General features: G+C 42.5%; 1 protein-coding gene across 2 annotated transcripts; it reads right to left on the reverse strand.

Annotated features, from left to right (window-relative positions):
• Positions 1-11,327: 11,327 nt before the first annotated feature.
• On the reverse strand, positions 11,328-15,737 carry LOC143697007 (extracellular calcium-sensing receptor-like). Of its 2 annotated transcripts, none has more exons than XM_077193975.1 (6): positions 15,517-15,737; positions 14,944-15,235; positions 12,993-13,820; positions 12,569-12,796; positions 12,304-12,427; positions 11,328-12,232 (listed from the first exon to the last, which is right to left on the reverse strand). In XM_077193975.1, exons 1-6 carry the CDS (start codon positions 15,735-15,737, stop codon positions 11,328-11,330), a joined length of 2,598 nt encoding a protein of 865 aa, XP_077050090.1. The 2 variants fall into 2 exon arrangements, with proteins under 2 accessions (XP_077050090.1, XP_077050091.1); XM_077193976.1 differs by having other exon boundaries at positions 12,620-12,796; positions 15,517-15,641.
• Between the last annotated feature and the right edge of the window lie 8,992 nt (positions 15,738-24,729).

Raw genomic sequence — 24,729 nt, forward strand, 5'->3', positions numbered from 1 at the left:
CTTGTTACAGATTTGACACTTTACTAAAAATGACTCTGAATGTATTACTAAATAACTTTCTGAATAGCTATTGATATCATTACTATTTTCAGGTTCTGCACCAAATGACTATTAGCCTAAATGTGTTACTAAATTTAATTCAGCTGCAGGAGGGATGTAAAGGTCAGTAAGCTGGGCTGAGTTGAGTGGGGGACAGATGAGGGTGACTCTGGGATGTCAGAGTCACTGTCGAGCCCACACTGAGGACGGAAGGTGCCCACTTGAAGACCCTAGAGATGTCCCCTACTCTGCTCAATCCAGACGGTTGTCATGAGGGGACCGCACTGTGGTTGCAGCCTTTGTATGTGCAAATACACTGCAGCTATTAACACCAGACAGAAGGAGATTCACATCACCATTTGGAAAGAAGCGTAAATGAATGGAGAAGTATAGGTTACTGTAAAGCTACGTCTTAGTTGGTGCTTATCTTGGCGAAAGCCGAGTACAAATCAGCATGAAGTTTTAACATCTACTCTCGTGTAATGGTAATCATGAAGATCTGGATACTTCCAGTGACTGCGGTGAATAGTGCTGAGAGGAAAATACTCCTAGAGTCTGCGAGAGCGAGGGTGGAAGATGACTCAATGTTGGACAACATGGTTAACGACTTTGGAATGGAAACGGATACGAGTATGGAGAGTAATTCACAAAAGACTAGTTCAGGTTCTGCAGTTAGCAAAGTCATTGAACTCTGTCTGTGGCTGGAGCAAGGCGATAACGGTCAGCGGTTTAAAGATTCATCAAGGGAAAATGAAATGCTTGAGAGAGAAGGGACAAGGGCATTGATCATTACTTCTTACGAAGTCAGTCAAGTCAGTCGAATGAAATCCAGCGTCAGGAAGCAAACCACAGTTCGCAGGATATCAGCACCCCTGTCATAGAGGAGAGGAGGGTTTGCACAGTTAGTGATGAACACATTGATACTTGTGAACCCGGTCAGATTAACCAGCAAAAGAGAGAAAAGAACCTCAACGGGCATAGGCCTGGAGTTAGATGGCCAAGAGCTTGTGAGAAAACTGCATGGGACATGGTAAACACAGATCTATGCTTTGCATTGGAAAGATTAACTGGTACAGTTGAAAAGAAGCTGGATAAATTTGGGGACATCATTTACGCATATGGAAGTGAGAGGTTCCCTTTCAAGGGAACTCGAGCTGCGTTGAGACGCGGTGGGAACGCTCTGCGTGATTGATTCGTGAAGCACGTGTATAATCAGTCCAATGGAAGAGCGAGACGTCATAGGCGGTGACGTCATAGACCAGGAAGCTATAAAGCACACCAGAAAACAGACCGCGACAGCTTCTGTTGCCTTCAGCAAGCGATCTGTGTATTCTGTCCTTGTCATATTTATTGTTGTCTGTCAAGTTGCAATATATATATATATATAATGGCAAAAGAGAGCAAGCAGCTTTTGTGTTGTTCCCTGCCCACGTTATATCACGGGTGGGGACACACACATCAGCTTTTTGTTACTATTTGGGAGTGGAGCATGCCACAGTCAGTTCTCGAGGGGGCTGACTGTGAGCATTGCGAGAAGCTGTCCGTGAGGACGCTCCGCTCCCGCCGGGCGTTCTTCGAGGAGGACGGTTCGGTTCGCGCACCCCGCGCGGGTCCCGCTGTTGCCGATGCACGGCGGCGACTCGCATTTTGGGGTTCGCAAACGGATCTGACAGCGGGGGTTGGGAAGGGCCCCGCCCTATCTCAGCTTTCACCTGCCAGATCCAGTGCTGGCGATTTCCAGTTCTGAGGAATTGGTGTCGTTAGTCTTTTGTTTAGAAAAAGAGAACAAAACAAATAAAGATATTAAGAAAAGGCAGATGTTTGAGTTTTCAATAAATGAATAAATAAGTCAGCTCATAACTCTGTTGAATAAAGAGGAGCTTTAAAAGGAGGTTTATCTAGTGCTGTTGCTAGTTAAATATTTTCTGGCCAGCTGAACATTATGAGAGTGAAAATAAAAATTAGATGAAATTAGATAATTTATTAGATGAAATAAATCTAAAAACAGAAAAACTCTGTATCTCAGCCTCCTCGTCGGGGACTGCCGTTTTTTCCCTATCTCCACACCACACTGAGGTGTCGAGATCGTGGAATAAGTCGGTTTCTATTTTATGTGTTTAATGCCCAACGTCTAACTATAGTAATGCTATGGGTATTAAGTATCATGGTATGACAGTGCCTCGGGTTAAAGAGACGCTTGCTAGCTTTCTCTCTCCCGAGTCGGCGTCATCATTTTTAACCCCGACGTTACCCACCAGCCATCTAAATAAATTTTTTTATTAGGCAACGCTGGTGGGTAAATTATAAAGACATGGATGAATGTGAGGTTGTCAGCACTGACTCTATTCGAGAATTGCGTCGTGCAAAAACAGATAAACTATACTGGGGAGGGACGGTTTCGAGAAATCGTTTCTCCTCTGCGTCCTCTGGGTGGCGACTCTCTGAGGAGGGTCGCTGCACGGCCAGTTCGGTTGTTTTTCCTGCTGTTGGCCACGGAGTGATATATTTATATAGGCAGTTTATTTATATTCAGGCAGTTTTTCTGATTTAAAAATAAAGAAAAATAAGATAAAATTATGTCTGTTCTTCTGGACGCTCCGCTTTCAAAAAACAAACTAAGAATAAACCGTTCAGCGGCGTTCCAGAGGTTTCTTCCTCACCAATCTAATGTTCCCGAGACTGCTGGGCGGAGCAGTCTAAGTCTACTAAGCTCCTCGCAGCACAGAATGCAAGAACGAGCATCGCCATTTGGGCTCCTCCACAATCGAAGGGGACTTGGGTGGCGGTAGCAGTCTAGCCAGTTAGAGATATGCAAGATCTGAGGACTATTTTATCTCTAAAAAAGCTTGGACAATAGGAAGCCCTGACGCCGAGGCTATCAGGCTTCTAAAGGGTGGTCCCCTCCGGGGTAGGGATGGTTTTGAGAAAATCGTGATCCTCCGAGGAGGGTCGTTGGAACTAAGTTATTTAAAGGGAGGCAAGATCTAAGGACTGTCGTCATCTCTAATAAAGCTTCTGAGGGCTCCTCCGGGGCAGGGACGGTTTTGAGAAATCGTTTCTCCTCGGCGCCCTCTGGGGTGCGACTCTCTGAGGAGGGTCGCAACGCTGCCAGTTCGGTTGTTCCCTGCCGGTTCGCCGTTCAGGGCACCGAGGTGTCAGCGTCCCCATACGATCCTCCGAGGAGGGTCGTAGAACGGTCAGTTCGGTTGTTCCCTGCCGGTTCGCCGCTTCAGGGCACCGTAGTGACTGTTCAACCAAATCCAGAGGCCAGTCTTGAGAGACTGGTTCCCCTAGTAGAATTTCTGGCAGCGTGGAAACTACTGCCACATATTTCTCGGTGGGTCCTGCACACTATAGAAAAGGGTTCAGAATTCGGTTCTTGTCCGCCCAGATTTCTAGGGGTCCTCCCCACTGTTGTCGACCCCGAGCAGGCTTTGGTTATGGAGCAGGAAGTACTGACACTTCTGCAAAAGGAGCTGTAGAAGGGGTTCCTCCTCCCGGCAGACAGTCAGGGTTTTACTGCCATTACTTCATTGTTCCGAAAGAGGATGAGGGGTTGCGTCCTACTCTAGACCTGCGTCAATTAAACAGCAGGTTTCAGAATCTTAAGTTCAAAGTATGCTTACACTAAATATGATTGTGTCACAGATTCAGTCCGAGGACTGGTTTGTCACAATAGACTTAAAGGACGCTTACTTATCTATCTATCCTCATCACAGGAGGTTCCTGAGGTTTGCTTTCAGGGGCGAAGCATACCAGTATCGGGTTCTTCCATTCGGCCTAGGTTATCACCCCACACCTTTTACAATATGTGTGGATGCAGCTCTGGCTCCTCTGAGATTCCAGGGCATTCGCGTATTAAATTATATCGACGATTGGTTGATTTTAGCTCAGTCCGAGCTTTTGGCAGTTCAACATCGAGTTGTCGTTCTGTCCCACATAAGGAGGTTGGGGTTGCGGCTCAACACCAAAAAGAGTGTACTCTTCCCAGCTCAGAGGACCACTTTCTAGGTGTATTATGGAATTCGACAACAATGCAAGCACGTCTGTCTCCTGCACATATTTCTGCGATTCTCACAGCCGTAAGAATGTAAAACTAGGTCAGTCACTCACTGCAAACAGTCTCTGAGACTGTTGGGGCTCATGGTAGTTGCGTCTAACGTAGTTACTTTTGGCCTTCTGTACATGAGACCCCTGCAGTGGTGGCTCGGGACCAAGGGGTTTTCTCCGAGGGGAAATCCGTTTTCGCATGATCAAGGTCACGCGGCTATGCCTTCGTGCCTCGGTCATGTGGAAGAAACCTTGGTTCCTCGCCCAGGGCCCAGTGCTGGGTGCTTCTTGTCGACGCGTCACGCTATCGACGGATGCTTCCCTCACAGGATGGGGGGCGGTCATGAGTGGCCGCTCAGTGAAAGGTCTTTGGCTGGGGCTCATGGCAGTTGCGTCCAACATAGTTACTTTTGGCCTTCTGTACATGAGACCCCTGCAGTGGTGGCTCGGGACCAAGGGGTTTTCTCCGAGGGGAAATCCGTTTTCGCATGATCAAGGTCACGCGGCTATGCCTTCGTGCCTCGGTCATGTGGAAGAACCTTGGTTCCTCGCCCAGGCCCAGTGTTGGGGGCTTCTTGTCGACGCATAATGCTATCGACGGATGTTTCCCTCACAAGTCGGGGGCAATCATGAGTGGTTGGTCGGCGAATGGTCCGGACAACACACTGATGGTCTCGTATATCAGAGCAGATATCCTGTTGAGGCAGGGGCTGTGGCCCGGGGAATGGAGACTTCACCCCGAGGTGGTGGAGCTTCTTAGGGAGAACTTCGGTCAAACTACAAGTCGACCTTTCGCATCGCTTGTACAATGCATTGCCCTTGTGGTTCTCCCTCACGCATCCAGCTCCGCTTGGACTGGATGTAATGTAATAGGTGTGGTTGCCACTACACCTATACGCTTTTCCCGATATCTTTGCTCCTGGGAGCTCTGGAGTTGTGGATACTGTGGGCTCGGCCTCTGAGGGGGCCCAGCTCATAGATTCAGGTTTCTCGACCGAGGTCGTGGAGAACATACTCCAGTCTAGAGCTCCCTCCACGAGAAGACTAATATGCTGTTCTCTGCCTGGTGCAGAGAACGCCTTCTGAATCTCGTTTCTGCCCTGTTGGTACAGTACTTGATTTCTGTAATGAATGTTTCTTTGCTGGGCTATCTCTGAGGAGAGATCCTTAATTTCGTCTTCTCCGTGGTACATGAGGCTGAGGCCTGCACGTACTTGGATTTCCACCTGGTTGGTGGTAGTATTTCTTCACCCCAGATCGGGTTGTATTTCTAGGTCCCTACTAAATGTGCGGGTCATTTGTGCTCCAGGCCTTCTGTCCTCCACCTTTATTACCCCAGATCAGGAAAATCTTAAATCTGTTATGCCCTGTCCGGGCTTTGGATGCTTAGGTCCACAGAGCTGCTCAGTGGCGTTTATCAGAACAATTATTTGTCTGCTTCGGGTAACCTAAGACAGGTTGCCCTGCATCTAAACAGATAATGAGCAAGTGGGTAGTTGAGGCTATCTCACTTGCTTATGAAGCGGCCGGACAGCGTTCACCTGTGGCTGTTCAGGCCCATTCTACAAGGAGTATGGCTGCCTCTAGGCTTTAATTTCGGGTGTTTCCCTTCAGGATATTTGTAATGCGGCAGGCTGGTCCTCACCTCATACATTTGTCAGATTTTATGACCTACACCTCTCCACTCCCGGGGCTAGGTTGCTTGCTTCTAGTGTGCGCAAGGACTTCACACAGAACGGGCATTTGTCTTATGGCGTAGTGGGTATGGGGTTCCCACCGCGTCTCAACGCAGCTCGAGTTCCCTTGAAAGGGAACGTCTCAGGTTACGTATGTAACCCTGGTTCCCCGAGAGGGAACGAGACGCTGCGTTCTCCTGCCATACTTCCTGCATGCCCTGATCGACTTGCTTCAGGCTTTTTCAGAAGCTGTCGCGGTCTGTTTTCTGGTGTGCTTTATAGCTTCCTGGTCTATGACGTCACCGCCTATGACGTCTCGCTCTTCCATTGGACTGATTATACACGTGCTTCACGACGCAATCACGCAGAGCGTTCCCACCGCGTCTCAACGCAGCGTCTCGTTCCCTCTCAGGGAACCAGGGTTACATACGTAACCTGAGACGTTTGGTGTGGAAAAAAGGAAGGAAAAAGTACAAACTACTCCTGGAATGTCTAGACGGCAGCAGAAAATTGAAGGGTTAGTTAGAGAAAGGAGGCAGCTGAGGAAGCAATGGAAAAGAGCAAGACAAGGTCAGAAGGAGGGACTCAATCTCTTACAAAGGGCCATAAAAGATAAGCTTGCAACATTACGCAGAGCTGAGCGCCTACGGAAACGATACAAAAAGAAGAAGCGTGCGAGGGCTAATTTCTATAAAGAACCATTCAAATTCGTAAAGAAGTTATTCACCAGTGAGAAGAGTGGTACTTTAAAAGCATCTACGGTTGAGCTAGAGAGATATTTGGAGGAAACGCATACAGATGCAAAAAGGCATGAGCCTATGTCAATTCCGTCAGACATCCCACCTATCAATCCACCAGAATACCAAATGGAGGTCTGTGCACCTAAGTGGAAAGAGATAGAGCAGGCTGTGAGAAAGGCAAGGGCTTCATCATCTCCAGGGCCTAATGGAGTTCCGTACAGAGTGTACAAGAGTGCTTCAGGAGTTCTACGAATTATGTGGAAATTGATAAAAGTGGCATGGGAAAAGCAGGTTGTACCTAGAGCATGGCGCCGATCAGGTGGAGTCTTTATACACAAAGAAAAAGATGCTACAAGCATCAGTCAGTTTAGTCCTATTTCACTATTAAACTTCGAAGGTAATATTTTCTTCAGCATTATTGCGCAGAGATTGTCAACCTACCTATTAAAGAATGGCTTCATTGACACTTCAGTTCAAAAAGCGGGCATTCCAGGGTTCTCAGGATGCTTAGAACACATCAATGTTATCTGGCAACGAATTCAATCAGCTAAAAAGGAGAGGAAGGAGCTCCATGTGACATTCCTGGATTTGGCTAATGCATATGGTTCAGTGCCACATGGGCTTCTTTGGGCAGCATTTGATTTTTTCAGGGTACCGATGTCGATAACAAATTTAGTGAAAGCCTATTTTGGAGATTTGCAATTTAGTTTCTCAACTCCAGAATTCAGCACTACATGGAAATGTTTAGAGGTTGGAATAATGGCAGGATGCACAATTTCTCCACTGGCTTTTACCATGGCAATGGAAGTAATCATTAGGGCATCAAAATGGGTAGTAGGAGGAGAGCGCTTGGCTTCTGGGATGCGACTACCACCAATCAGAGCATACATGGATGACATGACAACCATGACTACAACGGTAGCCTGCACTAATCGGTTATTGGGTGAGTAAACCGATAACATTGAATGGGCACGAATGTAATTTAAGCCCTCTTAATCAAGGAGCATCTCGATAATTAAAGGCAAGGTGGTAGATAAAACATTCTTCATTAATGGTGAGGCAATACCAACAGTTTCTGAGAAGCCAGTGAAGAGTCTTGGGAGATGGTACGATGGGGACCTAAAGGACACAGTTCGAGTGGGAGAAGTTAGACGACAAGCAGTGGAAGGGTTGAGCATAAACAGCTGCGCTCTACCAGGGAAACTAAAACTCTGGTGCTTTCAGTTTGGTCTACTGCCGAGGTTGCTGTGGCCACTGACTGTGTACGAGGTTTCTTTGACAACAGTGGATAAGCTGGAAGCGTTAATAAGTTCATATATCGGAAATGGTTGAGAGTTCCACGCTGCCTCAGCAGAGTGGGACTTTATAGTAAAGGAATATTGCAGCTGCCAGTCTCTGCTCTAACCGAGGAGTTTAAGTGCGCCAAGGTCAGACTGGAAATGACCTTAGTAGAGTCACGCAACAAATGTGTAATGGAGGCATCACCTGTGTTAAAAACTGGTAGAAAGTGGTCAGCAAAGAAATCTGTGTAAGAGGCAAAGGCTGCCCTTCAAATTGGTGATATCGTGGGACAGGTACAGCATGGAAGAGGGGGTTTTGGGCTCAGTTTAGCTCCTCCTAAATGGCACAAGGCAGCCCCAGCTCAAAGGAGGAAGCTCGTAGTCAACGAGGTGCGAAAGCAGGAGGAGAGGATGAGGTGTATAAAGGCCATTTCCCAGGCCAAGCAGGGAGAGTGGATGAGATGGGAGAGTGTGGAACAACGCAAGATGGGCTGGCAAGACCTTGAGAGTAGGATAAGTTTCCTTATCAGATCAACATTTGATGTTCTCCCATCACCACAGAACCTAAACCTCTGGGTAGGAGAGGATCCCTCTTTTCCTTTGTGTTCATCACCTGCCACATTAAGGCACATTTTGACAGGATGTAAGGTGGCTCTTAGCCAGGGTCGGTTTACTTGGTGCCATGACCAAGTACTCCGATGTTTGGCTTTAGCATTGGAAGACAAGCGTAACATGACCAATACGTTGCCACCTTTTCTAGCAAAACATTACACACAGAAGACAATATTCCTCCGCTCAGGCGAGCAACCACCAAGAAAAGGTGTTAAAACCAATTCTCGCTCAGGACAACTGGAAGCTGCTAGGGACTGGAAAATGCTTGCTGATCTTGATCAACGGCCTATTTTTCCACCTGAGATTGCCACCACTAACCTCCGACCAGATATTGTTTTGTGGTCTGGATCAGCACGCATTGTTCAACTGATAGAGTTAACAGTGCCATGGGAGGATGCTGTAGTGGAGGCATATGAGAGGAAGAAACTGAGGTATGCTCAGCTGGCCACTGAAGCAGAACAGCCAGGATGGAGAGTCCGGGTTTATCCAGTTGAAGTGGGTTGTCGAGGATTTTTGGCACACTCCACAACCCGGTTCCTCAGAGACGTCGGATTCAGTGGCCAAGAGTTGCGTCGCACAGTAAATAACTTATCTGAAGCAGCAGAGAGGAGCAGCAACTGGCTGTGGTTGAGACAGAAAGAGTGTGGCTGGCTGTGTACAGGCCACCATGCTACGGTTTCGAAAAATTCTTGAAAATTTGATGAGTCTGTTGGTTTATTTGTATAGTTTGCATAGTAATTACAGTTATTACGTTCCTGTGTATTTTCCGTGAATGAGGATTGGTGTTTGGATGGTTTGCGGTAATATGCCATACGGAACCGTTGCCACTGACCGCTTTAACGTCCGCAGTAGGGCTCGACAGCCTTAGTCAAACGGGTTGGCACGTATGGTCGGGTTGTGGAGAGGTTGTGAGAGATTGTGGTTAGGTCAAAGGAGCAGCCTCAGCAGCAGGAGGGATGTAAAGGTCAGTAAGCTGGGCTCAGTTGAGTGGGGGACGGAGGGGGTGACTCTGGGACGCCAGAGTCACTGTCGAGACCTCTTGAGGTGTCGTGGGCTAGTCGACGAAACACTGAGGATGGAAGGTGCCCACTTGAAGACCCTTGAAAATCCAGACGGTCGTCATGAGGGGACCGCACTGTGGTTGCAGCCGTTGTGTGTGCAAATACACTGCAGCTATTAACACCAGACAGAAGGAGATTCACATCACCATTTGGAAAGAAGCGTAAATGAAAGGAGAAGCATAGGTTACTATAAAGCTACGTCTTAGTTGGTGCTTATCTTGTCGAAAGCCGAGTACAAATCATGAAGTTTTAACATCTACTCTCGTGTAATTGAAATCATTATAGTAATTTATAGTATGAGCCCCTGGTTATATGTTGCATGCTCTCGTTTTTTTTATTTATTTTTTTTATACAGTTAATACCATACAGTTTTGGAAAAAATTGATGGATTTATAGTGTTTTGAAAAAAATGTAACGTGTAAGTAATTGTACTGTATGCTTTCGTGCTTTTATAATGTCTAAGCTCCTCACTGTCGACACCCTCAGACAAAACAAGATAACTGAATATGTTAACATATGTGAATGATAGCCATTGTGTCATATCAATCCAGGAGGTGGCACACCTCCTGGCATAACAGGTAGTTTCGTGTCCCATGAAAAAGGTGAATATTTCTGAAATTGTTGAGAGCTGATTATGACAATATTACATTTAGGACAACAAAATGCATATATTCAATGTTACCACATGACTTTTATTTCAAGCATTTTATTTCCATAGGAATTACATATTGTCACAAAACAGACAGAGACAAGACAGGTAAGTAGCAAACAGGTATCTTTTACTTGCAGGTATCGAAGAAGCAACAGGAGAGATGAATGGGTGAGTGTCAAGCAGTTTGATAGTTTGGTGAAACTTCGCTTGCTGGTGATTAAGTTATTTGTTTTGCAGATGCGACGGATGACAGATGAGGAAGTGGAAAAGAACCATGGAAGAAGGCTGCAAGAGGCTGATGCAGGAAGACGAATGAGAGGAGACAATGAAGACAGGTCAGTATTTCAGGTGAGTCGAACAGGTACTGTAGGGAGTGTGTGAGTGTTGGATGGCAACAACAAGACCATACACCTAAAGTGTGGATAGTGACTGCTTATAAAGGGAGTGCTAGTGATTAGATGCAGGTGGAGAGAATCAGTATTCCAGTGATTGTGAACGACAGGGTGGAGCTGAGTGATTCGGTGTGTATCGAGTGGCTGGTGATGTGGCGGATCCTGTGACAAATATCACATATATCCTATGAGAAACTTTGATTTCTCTTTATAGTCAAACCCAGCGATTCTGACAAACAATCGTTACTCCTCATTTATTTATTACACCAAGCGTAAATTACATTTGATAATTCTGACAATATATATTAATATGTACATTCTAAAACTAATCACTTCAACATGCAAACTTTTTAGTTACACAAGGATTAACATGTAAAGGATGTAAATGTAAATTGCTTGTTTACAAAGGTGAAAATATAAGATATTAATATATAATATATAAATATTAATAGTGATATAGTCAAATGTGTTTGTGTAGCGCTTTTCACAATACATATCATTTCAAGCAGCTTTAAAGTTGTATTGTTATGGCCTTAATGCTTTAAAATGAAACGATTTTTAGGCTGGGTGATATGACAATTTATGTTGATGATAAAGTTCTACCATTTGAAATTTGGCTATATTTTATCTATAAATTGTGAAACATATAAATCAGTGCCACTTTAAGTGAGTAGGACTATGTGAAATTACTCACATCAGAGAGCAGCAGAGAGAAGCTTTGATGGAATATGGCAGTCAAATGTGTTGAGTAAATATAATAATATACACAACCCAATGGAATCGTTTTCAATAAGAAGTCATCATTTTACATCACAATAATGCAAACTATGTTTCTCTTCCCATTATGGCTTTTTTAGTGTTTCTCTCTGGATGTAAAAGTATGATGAAGCACTTTGGGGCAAATATGGCCACCAGTAATCCAAAACTAGAAGCTAAAATGGCAAAAATCTCCACAGCCACTGCATATTTCCCTGGTGAGCTCACATATGCTGGAAAAAACGCAATCCACACAGCACAGAATATTAACATGCTAAAAGTGATGAACTTTGCTTCATTAAAATTATCTGGAAGATTTCTCGCCAGGAAGGCTAACAGGAAACTTACTGCTGCCAACAGTCCAATGTATCCCAGCAACATAGAAAAACCAGCCACTGAGCCAATAGCACATTCGTATACTATTATAGAGCGGATATAGTAGCTATTTTTATGGGGTGTTGGAGAGGCAGTTGATAGCCAGACTACACATATCACAACCTGGAGGGCTGTTAGGGCCAAAACTGTGCATCTTTGTTGAGCTGCTCCGAACCATTTCATTGCGCCTTTTCCTTCTGGTAGAGAGGACTTAAACACAGCTATTACCACCATAGTCTTGACCAAGATGCTGGAAATGCACAGGACAAAGCTAATGCCAAACACAGCATGTCTTAACCGACACGTCCACAACTGCGGCTGGCCAATAAACAGCAACACACATAGAAAACACAGTTTGAGTGACAACAGCAGCAAGAAGCTGAGCTCTGAATTGTTGGCGCGTACTATGGGAGTGTTAAGGTGATGAGTAAAGATGACCATCACAAGAGCGCAGAAGCAGGTGCCAAGCAGAGATGCAGTGGTCAGAGAGATGCCCAGAGGTTCCTCATAAGACAGAAACTCAACTTCTTTGGGGACACACTGATCCTTATCTGGATTGGACCAGAACTCATCTGGACACAATGTGCACTCAATAGCATCTATAGGTGAGAATAAGAGAGAAGGTGAGAATAAAAATAAATTAAACTTTTGCTAACAATAATCTCCTCACCTGTTGTATTAGAAATCTCTCCATCTCCGCATGACAGGCAGTCAAAACAGCAGACAGGAAGACCCTTTTGCGTGGCTTGTCTGGTTCCTGGTGGGCAGCTCTCACTGCACACAGATTGTGGTGCCTGAAAGAGACATCATCAGTTATGTCTTTTACATAATGAAAAGCTTGGCCTTTCAATTAATATATTCTCAATTGTTTTATAGCTTTGACTATAATTTAGAATCTGAAAAAAATATAACATTAACATGCAATGTTAATTTACTTTTTTTGTCTCAAAGTTCCAGTATATTGCATCCTCCTCCAGTGTGAGAACCATCCCTGTTTCTGGCCCATCATTTACTACACCAACTGTGTAGATACTTATTGATCCATCTGTCCTCGGCTGCCAGTTCATCACATCATAGATGGCCAAAGCATCTCCATTCTCATCAAATGACACATGATCCCCAAAGCCTGTGGTGAAATTCACTTTCTGTAGGTAGTGAACCAGCTGTACAGATTGTAGATAGGACAGGGTTATGTTTTGCACTTTTTTATTTTTTTGTGTCTAGTTGTAAATATTTAAATCACTGTAGAGATGCTTTGAAACAATCTGTATTGCATAAAGCACTATATAAATAAAGGTGACTTGACTTGATTTGACTAGTTCTTCTTCTGTAAATCTGCCCTATATATTTGAGTCTTACCTGCCAGGGTTTCAAGTGTGTTATGTCAGCACATCTGTTCCCACTAAATGGTCCTCTACCCTCCTCACACTGCATCAGGTCATGAAGCGCATGTGCTAGGGCATAAACTGCTTTATACACATTATAAGCTGCTCTCAACTCTGAAACATCAGTGTATGGTGTGTCTGTAATGCTCAGATCCTCCTGTCCTGTACAGACCCTTTTCACTTGATCTCCATCTGTCTCTTTACCCCCTGTTTCAAAACTGCAGCCAAACATGTTCTCCCAGAAAATCCTCAACATATTATTTCTTGGATCATTCCTAGGATGAAGACGTAGCAGAAAGTCATGAAGCCCCTGAATTTTTCCACGCCTAACTGCAATGCCTAGTGTGCCCCTGAGGAAGGGCATGAAACGTGGAGTGTGGTATACAGGAGAGGTGGACCAAGCTTCACTCGCAATCCACTGCCTTCCTGTTATGTTCTGTAACACCACCTCATCCATCAAAGGCAACAGAAAGGATGACATGGAAAAAACAACCACCACTCTAGCTGTAGAAGCCTGAATCACTCCCATTATACGCTGAATATCTCTGGGGTTATTATCATAGGGTAGAATTTCAGAAAAAGCAACACAATGTCCAAACAGCTGCATTTCCTGCTGGAAGGACTGAGCAGCGTAGATGCCATATTCATCGTCACTGTAGAGAAGACCAACCCAGGTCCATCCAAAATGCCTCAAGATCTGAACCATAGCCTGCACCTGGAAGGCATCACTGGGGATTGTTCTGAAGAAAGAGGGGTACTTTTTTCTGTCACTCAGACAGGAGCAGGTGGCGTAGTGACTAACCTAATCAGGGGAGATGGAGAGGGAGGACATGAAATGAGTGATGATCAACCAAAAAATGATCAGTGCCTTTATAATATTTGTAACACAAGCCGATGAGGCAAGACACACACACACACACACACACACACACAAATACATTGCTGTTCAAAAGTTTGGGATCTGTAATTTTTTTAATGTTTTTATAAGAAGTGTCTTATGCTCACCAATGCTGTATTTATTTGATCAAAACTACAACAACAACAACAAAAAACAGACAAACAAGACAAAACAAACAAAACAAAACAGTAATATTTTGAAATATTATTACAATTTAAAATAACTGTTTTCTATTTTAATATACTTTAAAATGTAATTTATTCCTGTGATGCAAAGCTGAATTTTCAGCATCATTACTCCAGTCTTAAGTGTCACATGATCATTCAGAAATCATTCTAATATGCTTCTTTGCTGCAGAATAAACGTATTGTTATTATTATTATTATTATTATTATTATTATTATTATTATTATTATTATTATTATTATTATTATTATCAATGTTGATAACAGTTATGTAAAAAAATGCAGGATTCTTTGATGGTTAGAAAGTTCAAAAGAATATGTATCTGAAATAGAGGAAGCTTTTGTAACATTATAATCTACAGTTCAAAAGTTTGGGGTCAGTAAGATAATTTTTTTTGCTTTTCGGGTCAAATAAATTAATACTTTTATTCAGCAAAGATGCATTACATTGATAAAAATTTACAGTGAAGACATTGATAATGTTACAAAAGATTATATTTCAAAGAAATGAAATAAAGCTTTCTATTCATCAATGAATCCTGAAAAAATATTTACTGTTTTCAACATTGATAATAATAATTTATTATTATTTTGAGCATCAAATTAGTATATTAGAATGATTTCTGAAGGATCATGTGATGCCGAAGACTGGACAAATTATGCTGAAAATTCAGCATTGCATCACAGGAATAAATCTTACAAAATATATTCAAATAGAAAACAGTTATTGTAAATTGTCAGAAACAAAATTACGTTTTTTTTTTAAATCAAATAATTGCAGGCAAAAAAAAAATTATATATATATATATATATATATATATATATTTTTTATCCCATCTTACTATAGGTACTCGAAACAGCCCCAGAACACTGGAAATTGCAATGGATGGAGTTGAACTAGGATCCCCCACCACTCCAATAACCGGCGGAGGGCCATTGCAGTTTAGGTTGGAGAAGGACTCCTCTGTCCCACTAGCCAGGGATATGGCAGCCCGGAACGCCATTCCTAGCATCACACAATTGTCATAAAGATGGTAACCAAGAGTGATATTAGGCAACAGATTGGGATTCTTATTGATCTCATTTATTGCAAAAGCCATAGTCTGTGCATGCTGAAAGCTTTCCATATTAAATCTAAGAAAAAGCAAGATAAATGTTAACATTTAATTATATTAAAAAGAGATAAATAAATTACAAATTACAAATTAATAGAAGCATTAATACACAGCAATTACTTCAGAGTTCACACTCATGGATCTCTTCTATGGTACACACGTTTGTCATTTGAGCATATTAACATTATATTTCTTCTTCTTATTATTTTTATTATTATTATTATTATTGTATTATTGATGTAATTATTTGTAAAAAAAAAACATTTCTTCTTTTATAGTTATGCAGTCTGTCTGACTCACATTTTACAGTATGGTGGTTCTGGCTCTGTTCTGAAGCTCAGCTCTGGGAACACTGTGAAAAAGTGAACCTCAAACAGTCCTCCAAGTATAACATCTCCATCCTGGTACATGCCGTTCAACTTGAAATGTCCCTGGATCTGGCAGGTATCTGATCTGAGGATTGAAGCTGCAGTGATACAGTTAAAGAGTAAGTATATAGAAATATACAGAGTAATCCACATTTCTCTCTCTTTCTAAGCCACTTACCATCTCAGGTGGTATGGGTTGTTCCTTTAAAAGAGCAAGCGGTGCCAAGTGGTCATCACTGGAAATCAGGACGTCACCTTAAGAGCCAATCACCAATAAAGCCATTGTGTCACTGCAGCTGCTGTTAGAAGCTCTGGTTACCATAGAAACAGTCAGTTCTGAGAAGCACAGTTAGGACTGCACGTGCATATGGGCTGTGTAAGTGTTATGGCATAAATACTCGTGTGTTCATAATTGCTGTCATAATTTCATGTAATAGATAAAAATTAAGTTAATGTAAAGTTGATAATGTAATGCGTGTTTAAGAGCTAAAGGGTAAAATAGGCAGCTGAATAAGACGTGGTCAACCGTGTATTTAGTCCATTTTATGTGTTTACGATTTGTCCCGGAACTAATGTTCTCTGTTTGTGTTACCGCTACAATGGTTTAGTCGGCGCACTGTTTTGGGTTCCAGCGGAGCTGATGGCTACGAGACTGTTAAACTGCATTAAAAGTTGCAAATGTCGATGTCTGATGTAATGCAGACAGTTAAATGGACTTAATAGGGGCTTTAAAGGATTTAATAACCTCTTTTCACAACAAGCGGCCAACGACGTATTTTACCACATCGTCTTTATTGAGCTAGATGTTGTTTGTATTTTCATTTGCTAAGCTATTCTGTATAATGCACTGATATATTTGTACTGTGTTCAGTTATAAATGTAGTTCTCATGGAGTGAACAAAGCATGGATGTATCAGAGACCAGACGTGCCCACAGCAATAAATGCCGGTTTCAAATAACCGACCTATGTCTATGTTGTTGCGAAGAGAGCTACAGTGAGAACTCGACTTCTCGACGCGGGTAGGAGAGACGACAAGACCATGGCGGGTAACGACATGACGAAGATCCAGCATATCAGATAAGCAAAACCCAGGACACACTGTCGACATGGCTACCGCGAGCAGCTGTTATTAGACTCTGTTGAGAGTGCAGCTTTCCGTGTAAAAGCCAGAAAGAGCTCTACCAAAACCCCCTCAAGTTAAAGTGGTGTGAGAAGTGGTTTAACTTGGAAATTGCAATTAAGGACTCAAGTCTATTACCCCTGCTGCATACTGTTTCTAGCCTGTGTTTGAGGATACATCTAATGTGCTGGTATTCATGATTGTTACATGCAACAAATTTTAAAGAAGAAAGTCCCACCTCTTAAGCAAATGAACACGCTTTAGTAAAGGTCAAAGGAAAGGACATTATAGGATAAAATTGAGATTTGTATGATTTTTATTTCTTTTATTTTTTAATTTTTTTAAAGGTGACAGAAGTTAAAGGGCAACTTAAGCTAAGTTTAAAGGGTAACTCCATTGATGTGAACTTTTTCATGTGCAAAGTACAAATGATTTAATGCAATTCAGAGCATATTCAATCTACAATTAAGGTTTATATTTGCATGTTTGTAACAAACCAATTCCTAGTCTTAAGTCAATTTGAAGTCTAGAAAAGTTTAAATACTGACACAGTTACTGTGATGCAATATTGAAGTTTGTATTTAGAGTTAGACTTTGCTCACAGTCTCCACACATCCGTTAAGATTCACATAATTACTAAAGTGGTCAGCAAAGAAATCTGTGGAAGAGGCAAAGTCTGCCCTTCAAATTGGTGATATCGTGGGGCAGGTACAGCATGGAAGAGGGGGTTTTGGGCTCAGTTAAGCTCCTCCTAAATGGCACAAGGCAGTCCCAGCTCAAAGGAGGAAGCTCGTAGTCAACGAGCTGCTAAAGCAGGAGTAGAGGATGAGGTGTATAAAGGCCATTTCCCAGGCCAAGCAGGGAGAGTGGATGAGATGGGAGAGTGTGGAACAACGTAAGATGGGCTGGCAAGACCTTTGGTCAATGGAAGAGAGTAGTGTCCTTTTTTTTGACTGCGCATGCGCGTGCGATCTGTGTTTGTGTTTGGAGCTCCGTCGAATTGATTCATTAATCCCTGATTTTCTTCTTTACCACTCATTTATAAACAAGCACTTTCTATTTTTATATCATGTGAACTTATCCTCGACACTATTCCTTATAAAAGGAATCGGATTGCTTTGATATCGCTACTTAGATCCAACTTTCCGAATCTCGGCTACTAGCCTTTAGCCCGCTAGCATTTCACGCGTGGCCTCGCGCTTATCGACCCTCTCATTTTACACCCGTTTCACTGAAAGGATACGGGTTATATCCCTCATTTCAGTCCTAAATTAGTAGTGATATTGGTAGTATCACTACTAATTTACTGTTCATCTGTTATAATGGCGAACATATCGGATGTGTGTCTAACGTTACCTCTGAGTGCAGGTGAGGACACATTCGAGCTGTTTTCGGTACGATTGGAGCTGGAGTCTGTGGAGAAGCAGATCCGTGTTCTGCTGGTGAAGCAAGCCGAGCTGCGAGATCGGCGGTCAGCGCTTGAAACATCACGCGCCGATGCTCACAAGTCAGTGGTTAGTAACTTTTTGACTCCGACTTCGTCTACTCCGTGCGTTTCTCTGCCCAGGAGGACGCGATCATCTCTGCCTTCACTCACTCCGGCACCGAGGCAACAATATGGACCCTGGGTGATCCCACAGCGGAAGACACGAGCCAGGACCAGACCAAGGACTTCCCCGCCCCTCCCGGTCTTCGAGATCTCCACCCGGAACCGCTTCTCCCCTCTTCGCGAGCCGGAACGTGACGCCGCCGTGATCATCGGCACTTCCATGGTCCGTCATGTCCGTGCTACCTCAGGTAAGCGTAAGGTGCGCACTCACTGCTTTCCTGGTGCTCGTGTTCTTGATGTCGCTGCACAGATTCCCGAGATCCTGAACGGTGACGAGCGCGTCGGAGCTGTGGTGCTACACGCGGGGACGAACGACATCAGGCTGCGGCAGACGGAGGTTCTGAAGAAGGACTACAGAAGCCTTACGAGACGGTTCGCAGCACATCGCCTGAAGCAACGATCATCGTGTCTGGACCGCTTCCCACGTACCGACTAGGACAAGAAAGGTTCAGTAGATTATTTGCTCTAAATGAATGGTTAATGTCATGGTGTAATGAACAGAAACTGCTCTTTGTAAATAATTGGAATCTGTTCTGGGAGTGACCTAGGCTCTACCGTGCTGATGGCCTGCACCCCAGCAGAATCGGAGCGGCTGTTCTGTCGGACAACATCTCCAAGACGTTACACACCATATGACTAGTAAGTCAAAGTCCAAATCACAGTCTATGCTGTCCCAACTTAATTGATATAAGTAGTGTAGAACATTATATAGAAACTGTGTCTATTCCTCGCTTAGTGAGGCCAAACAATAAATCTAGTTTAGGATCTAGCAAAAATCTTATTGTAATTAAACCAGAAAATCTAAATATCAGTGAACAAAAACAATTTCTAAAGCTAGGTCTTCTAAACATTAGATCGCTCACACCTAAGGCGGTTATTGTAAATGAAATGGTCACAGATAATAGTTTCGATGTACTTTGCCTTACTGAAACCTGGCTTAAACCAAATGATTATTTCGGTCTAAATGAGTCTACTCCACCAGGATACTGTTATAAGCATGAGCCCCGTCTCATCGGTCGTGGTGGCGGTGTTGCAACAATCTATAGAGATATTCTTAATGTTACTCAGAAAACAGGTCACAGGTTTAATTCGTTTGAAGTACTTGTGCTAAATGTTACGCTCTTAGATGTAAGAAACAAATCCATATTATCTCTAGCCTTGGCTACCCTATATAGACCTCCAGGGCCCTATGCTGACTTCCTAAAAGAGTTTGCATACTTTCTCTCAGATCTATTGGTCAATGTTGATAAAGCAATAATTGTTGGAGACTTTAACATACACGTAGATAATACAAATGATGCGTTAGGGACTGCGTTTACAGATTTATTAAACTCCTTTGGGGTCACGCAAAACGTCAGTGGTCCCACTCATCGTCTAAATCATACACTAGATTTAATTATATCATATGGAACCAATCCAACTGATATAAATATTATACCGCAAAGTGACGATCTCACTGATCATTACATGGTATCTTGCGTAATACGTACTGCTGAAATTTGTCATGTTGCGCCACGTTATCGACCAGGCAGAACAATCCTTCCAACCACTATAGATAGATTCTCAAATAGCTTACCTGATCTATCTCAGCTGCGCAGTGCACCCAAACAAACAGATGAACTAGAGGAAATGACTAGCAGTTTGAGCACCATGTTCTCTAGTACACTAGATATTGTTGCACCAATTAGATTAAAAAAGGTTAGAGAGAAAACTAAAGCACCATGGTACAACAGTGCTACGCATGCAATCAAGAGAGAAACTCGTAACTTAGAGCGTAAATGGAAACAAATTAATTTAGAGGTCTTTAGAATCGCGTGGAAAGACAGTATGTCACGTTATAAAAAGGCTCTAAAAGCAGCCAGGGCTGAGCATCTCCGCAAACTAATAGAAAATAACCAAAATAATCCAAGGTTTTTATTCAACACCGTGGCTAGACTAACAAATAAACAAACATCACCAGAGCAAAATATTCCGTTACAATATAGTAGTAATGATTTTATGAATTACTTCAATGAGAAAATAGAAAGCATCCGTAACACAATTGTAAATATACAATCCTCTATGATGTCTTATGATTCAGCCTCAATTATGGCCCCTCTAGAACAACTACACCGCTTTACAACTATAGGACAGGAAGAGCTAAATAAACTTATCATTGCATCTAAACCAACAACATGTTTATTAGATCCAATACTCACTAAACTACTGAAAGAAGTGTTACCTGTAGTGGAAGAGCCTCTTCTTAATATTATTAACTCGTCTTTATCTTTAGGTCATGTTCCAAAAATATTCAAGCTGGCAGTAATACAACCTCTCATTAAGAAACCGCAATTAGATCCAAATAACTTAGCAAATTACAGACCCATCTCAAATCTTCCATTTATGTCTAAAATACTAGAAAAAGTTGTGTCCGCTCAATTGTGCTCTTTCTTGCAAGAAAATGATATCTATGAAAAATTACAGTCGGGATGCAGACCGCATCATAGCACAGAAACTGCGCTAGTTAAAATTAAAAATGATTTACTTTTAGCTTCTGACCAAGGCTGTATCTCAATACTAGTTCTACTCGATCTTAGCGCTGCGTTCGACACTGTCGATCATAAAATACTCTTGGATCGACTACAAAACTACACTGGTGTTCAGGGACAGGCATTAAGCTGGTTTAGATCGTACTTATCAGACCGTTACCATTTTGTCTGTTTAAATGGGGAAAAATCAAAGATAACATCAGTAGACTATGGAGTGCCGCAAGGATCGGTGTTAGGCCCTCTGCTATTCTCAATATACATGCTGCCACTTGGTAATATTATAAGAAAACATGGAATTAATTTCCACTGTTATGCTGATGACACTCAATTATATATCTCATCACGACCAGATGAAAACACTAACTTATCTAAATTGACAGAGTGTCTAAATGATATAAAATGCTGGATGACGTGTAATTTCCTGCTATTAAATTCAGATAAAACGGAGGTATTACTTATTGGTCCAAAAAACTACCCACAAAATCCCTTACAATACAACTTTAATTTAGAAGGATGTCCTGTTACTTTATCCACTACAGTAAAAGACCTGGGTGTTATACTAGACCGCAACTTGACTTTCGAAAATCATATTTCATATATTACAAGAACAGCCTTTTTCCACCTTAGAAACATTGCTAAGCTACGTAACATGCTATCTGTTTCTGATGCAGAAAAGTTAGTTCATGCATTCATGACCTCGAGACTAGATTACTGTAATGCTTTATTAGCTGGTTGTCCTGCATCCTCAATAAACAAGCTACAGTTAGTGCAAAATGCAGCCGCTAGAGTTCTTACTAGATCAAGAAAATATGATCATATAACACCTATTTTATCATCTCTACACTGGTTACCTATTAAGTTACGTATCAATTACAAAGTATTCCTACTGACCTATAAAGCCCTAAATGGTTTAGCTCCTGTGTATTTAACAGACCTTCTTTCGCCATACAATCCATCGCGCTCTTTAAGATAACTAAATTCGAGGCTTCTGGTCATTCCTAGGATATCTAAGTCCACTAAAGGAGGGAGGGCGTTCTCACATTTAGCTCCTAAACTCTGGAATAGCCTTCCTGATATTGTTCGAGACTCAGACTCGCTGTCCCAGTTTAAAACTAGATTAAAGACGCATCTCTTTAACCAAGCATTCACTTAATGCTTAACCTTTGATACTACTGCTGAATCAGTTCGAATGCATTAACATTATGAACATCAGCTATGCTAATTATTTCCCATCTGCCTTTCTGCTGTTATCTCGGGACGCTAGTCCCGAGGTAAATAGCGTTCGTCAGCTCCAGTTTGTATCCAGCCTCTCACGGAGACTTCAGATGCCCCAACGCCTGTGAATAGACGACTCGACGCCTGTGAAGAGACGACTCAAAGCCGGCGATATGTTATGCCATAAATTAATACATGATTAACTAACTGTATTTTTCTATGTACATTTCCGAAATGCACTTTCTGTAAAGCTGCTTTGAGACAATGTGTATTGTGAAAAGCGCTATACAAATAAATTTGAATTGAATTGAATTGAATAGTGTAGCGACAACGAGAATGAACCAAACACAATTGAAGCTTTTAGGTGATTGTTCATACATAATCACACAAAAGAGGCTTCACATTCCAGATTCAAATCACCAAACCCAGAGCCATAAATCACCCATAGGCTCCAGAGAGTCTGTAACCAAAATTACTTTTTATTGTTTAACTAAAGGAAGAACGTTGTCAATGTTTTATAATTTGGCAAGACAGATCTGTTCAGAAATGGTGAAACAAGAGGCCCTAACAAGAGGTGGCCCTAACAAGAGGTCACCTGACCCCTGCGACTAACAGAATACGTCTTTCTTAAGGATCAAGGTCCCATGAGAGATGAACAAAAACAGACTTCAGCAGGAACTGTCCCTGACCTCAGACTGGAATGGCTTAAACCCCATAAACTTTACACACTAACACACTTTACATATCAAAATCCATAAAACTCATCCCAGAACAATTCTCGATGGACTTATAATCAAACATCATGCAACTACATAATTCTATGTTGTTTCTACAATATATGTGTGTGTCTTATATGCTTAGATGCCATACAATTCATAATTGTTATAAATATTAGGTGTGTGAACGAAAGTGTGTCGTGCTTCCTGTCGGCAGGATCGTATGTTCTTCTTGGCTTCATTGAAATCTGGCTAACATGTTTTGTATTCTTATAATAGTAATAATGGCTAAACTGTGGCCTCTTGTTCTCTCTGCTAGTGCTGGAGAGCAAGGAGATCACAGATAACGCATGATTTACGATAAGAAGAAAATAGAGCCACCTCCTAAATTAAGCCAGTGTCTAATTGCCCAGAACTCATCCTGGAGGTTGGACAAACTTTGAGTTTAAAATCTTAGACCCGAACACAGAAGCGCTCTCTTCGCTCTCTCCGCTCTCTTCTCTCCCTCTCTCGTGCTCTCTCTCGGAAAAAGTCTCGGCAGAACAAGTCGGGTGGAGCAGACGATGGTTATAGTAACCATGTAGACGCATAGAGACAAATGACCCAAATCAAGATCAGGGTTTAAAACAGCTTCATCCAAGCCATCTAACTCGTCTCCCTTTCCTTTCTTTTCCTTTGTTTTCTTTTCCGTTAAATGTCTCGGTTCTAAGTTAAGTTTTGCTGCAAAGTTTCGTTTAAACGTTTCGACTGCAACGGTCTACCAACTTCAAAGACTTTCATCGATCCCCCAACACACCACGTGATTTGCTGCCCAAGATCTAGCAGGCACGAGGAGACCGCCAGCCAAGCAACGGACCCGGGAAACCCCTTTACACTGACAAAGGGGAATCCCCAAAGCAAACCGAAGACAAGCAAGTAGCCTTCAGACTCTTAACTGAACTGGTGCATTAATATAAAATTGAATAACCTGCCTAAGAAACGATAGACGGGTTAAATCGATGATTGATGGTTCGTTCAGGTCATGTCTTTTAAGTGCATATAAACTTGGGATCTCACCATCTGACTCCTAAAACTCATTCTTCCTCACCCTCTTTCTTTCTGCAACTCGTATGAATGTGTGTGTGTGTGTGTGTGTGTGTGTGTGTGTGTGTGTGTGTGTGTGTGTGTGTGTGTGTGTGTGTGTGTGTTAGATATTAGTTTTATGTGTTAGTCTTATAATCAATAAAGTATTGTTTGTATTTGAAAAGAGAAGCATTACTTGTGTTATGTGCTTACGAATTTATTGTCTTGAACTGCGAAATAAGCTACCTATGCTTTTACCCTTGAATTATTTCTTATTTAGCTGTGAGCTGGGAATTAATCTTTCTTGTCCTTTGTGTTCATCACCTGCCACATTAAGGCAAATTTTGACAGGATGTAAGGTGGCTCTTAGCCAAAGTCGGTTTACTTGGCGCCATGAGCAAGTACTCCGATGTTTGGCTTTAGCATTGGAAGACAAGCGTAACATGACCAATAAGTTGCCACCTGTTCTAGCAAAACATTACACACAGAAGACATTATTCCTCCACCCAGGCGAGCAACCACCAAGAAAAGGTGTTAAAACCAATTCTCGCTCAGGACAACTGGAAGCTGCTAGGGACTGGAAAATGCTGGCTGATCTTGATCAACGGCTTATTTTTCCACCTGAGATTGCCACCACTAACCTCCGACCAGATATTGTTTTGTGATCTGGATCAGCATGCATTGTTCAACTGATAGAGTTAACAGTGCCATGGGAGGATGCTGTAGATGAGGCATATAGACTCTGTGATGCCAGAGTCACTGTCGAGCCCTCTTGAGGTGTCGTGGCCTAGTTGACGAAACACTGAGGACGGAAGGTGCCCACTTGAAGACCCTAGAGATGTCCCCTACTCTGCTCAATCCAGACGGCTGTCATGAGGGGACCGCACTGTGGTT

Source organism: Siphateles boraxobius, unplaced genomic scaffold (assembly GCF_051911475.1).
Source record: "Siphateles boraxobius isolate OS27281-9 unplaced genomic scaffold, OSU_SipBor_1 31, whole genome shotgun sequence".
NCBI lineage: Eukaryota > Metazoa > Chordata > Actinopteri > Cypriniformes > Leuciscidae > Siphateles > Siphateles boraxobius.

What these genes read in the sequence shown, in the direction of transcription:
- LOC143697007 (XM_077193975.1), bottom strand. Translation starts at nt 15,737, where the DNA reads ATGTGGATTACTCTGTATATTTCTATATACTTACTCTTTAACTGTATC. An exon ending in CACACTTGAAACCCTGGCAG is followed by an intron (nt 12,797 to 12,992) that starts GTAAGACTCAAA and finishes CAATCTGTACAG; the next exon opens with CTGGTTCACTACCTACAGAA. An exon ending in AGAGATTTCTAATACAACAG is followed by an intron (nt 12,233 to 12,303) that starts GTGAGGAGATTA and finishes TCTCACCTATAG; the next exon opens with ATGCTATTGAGTGCACATTG.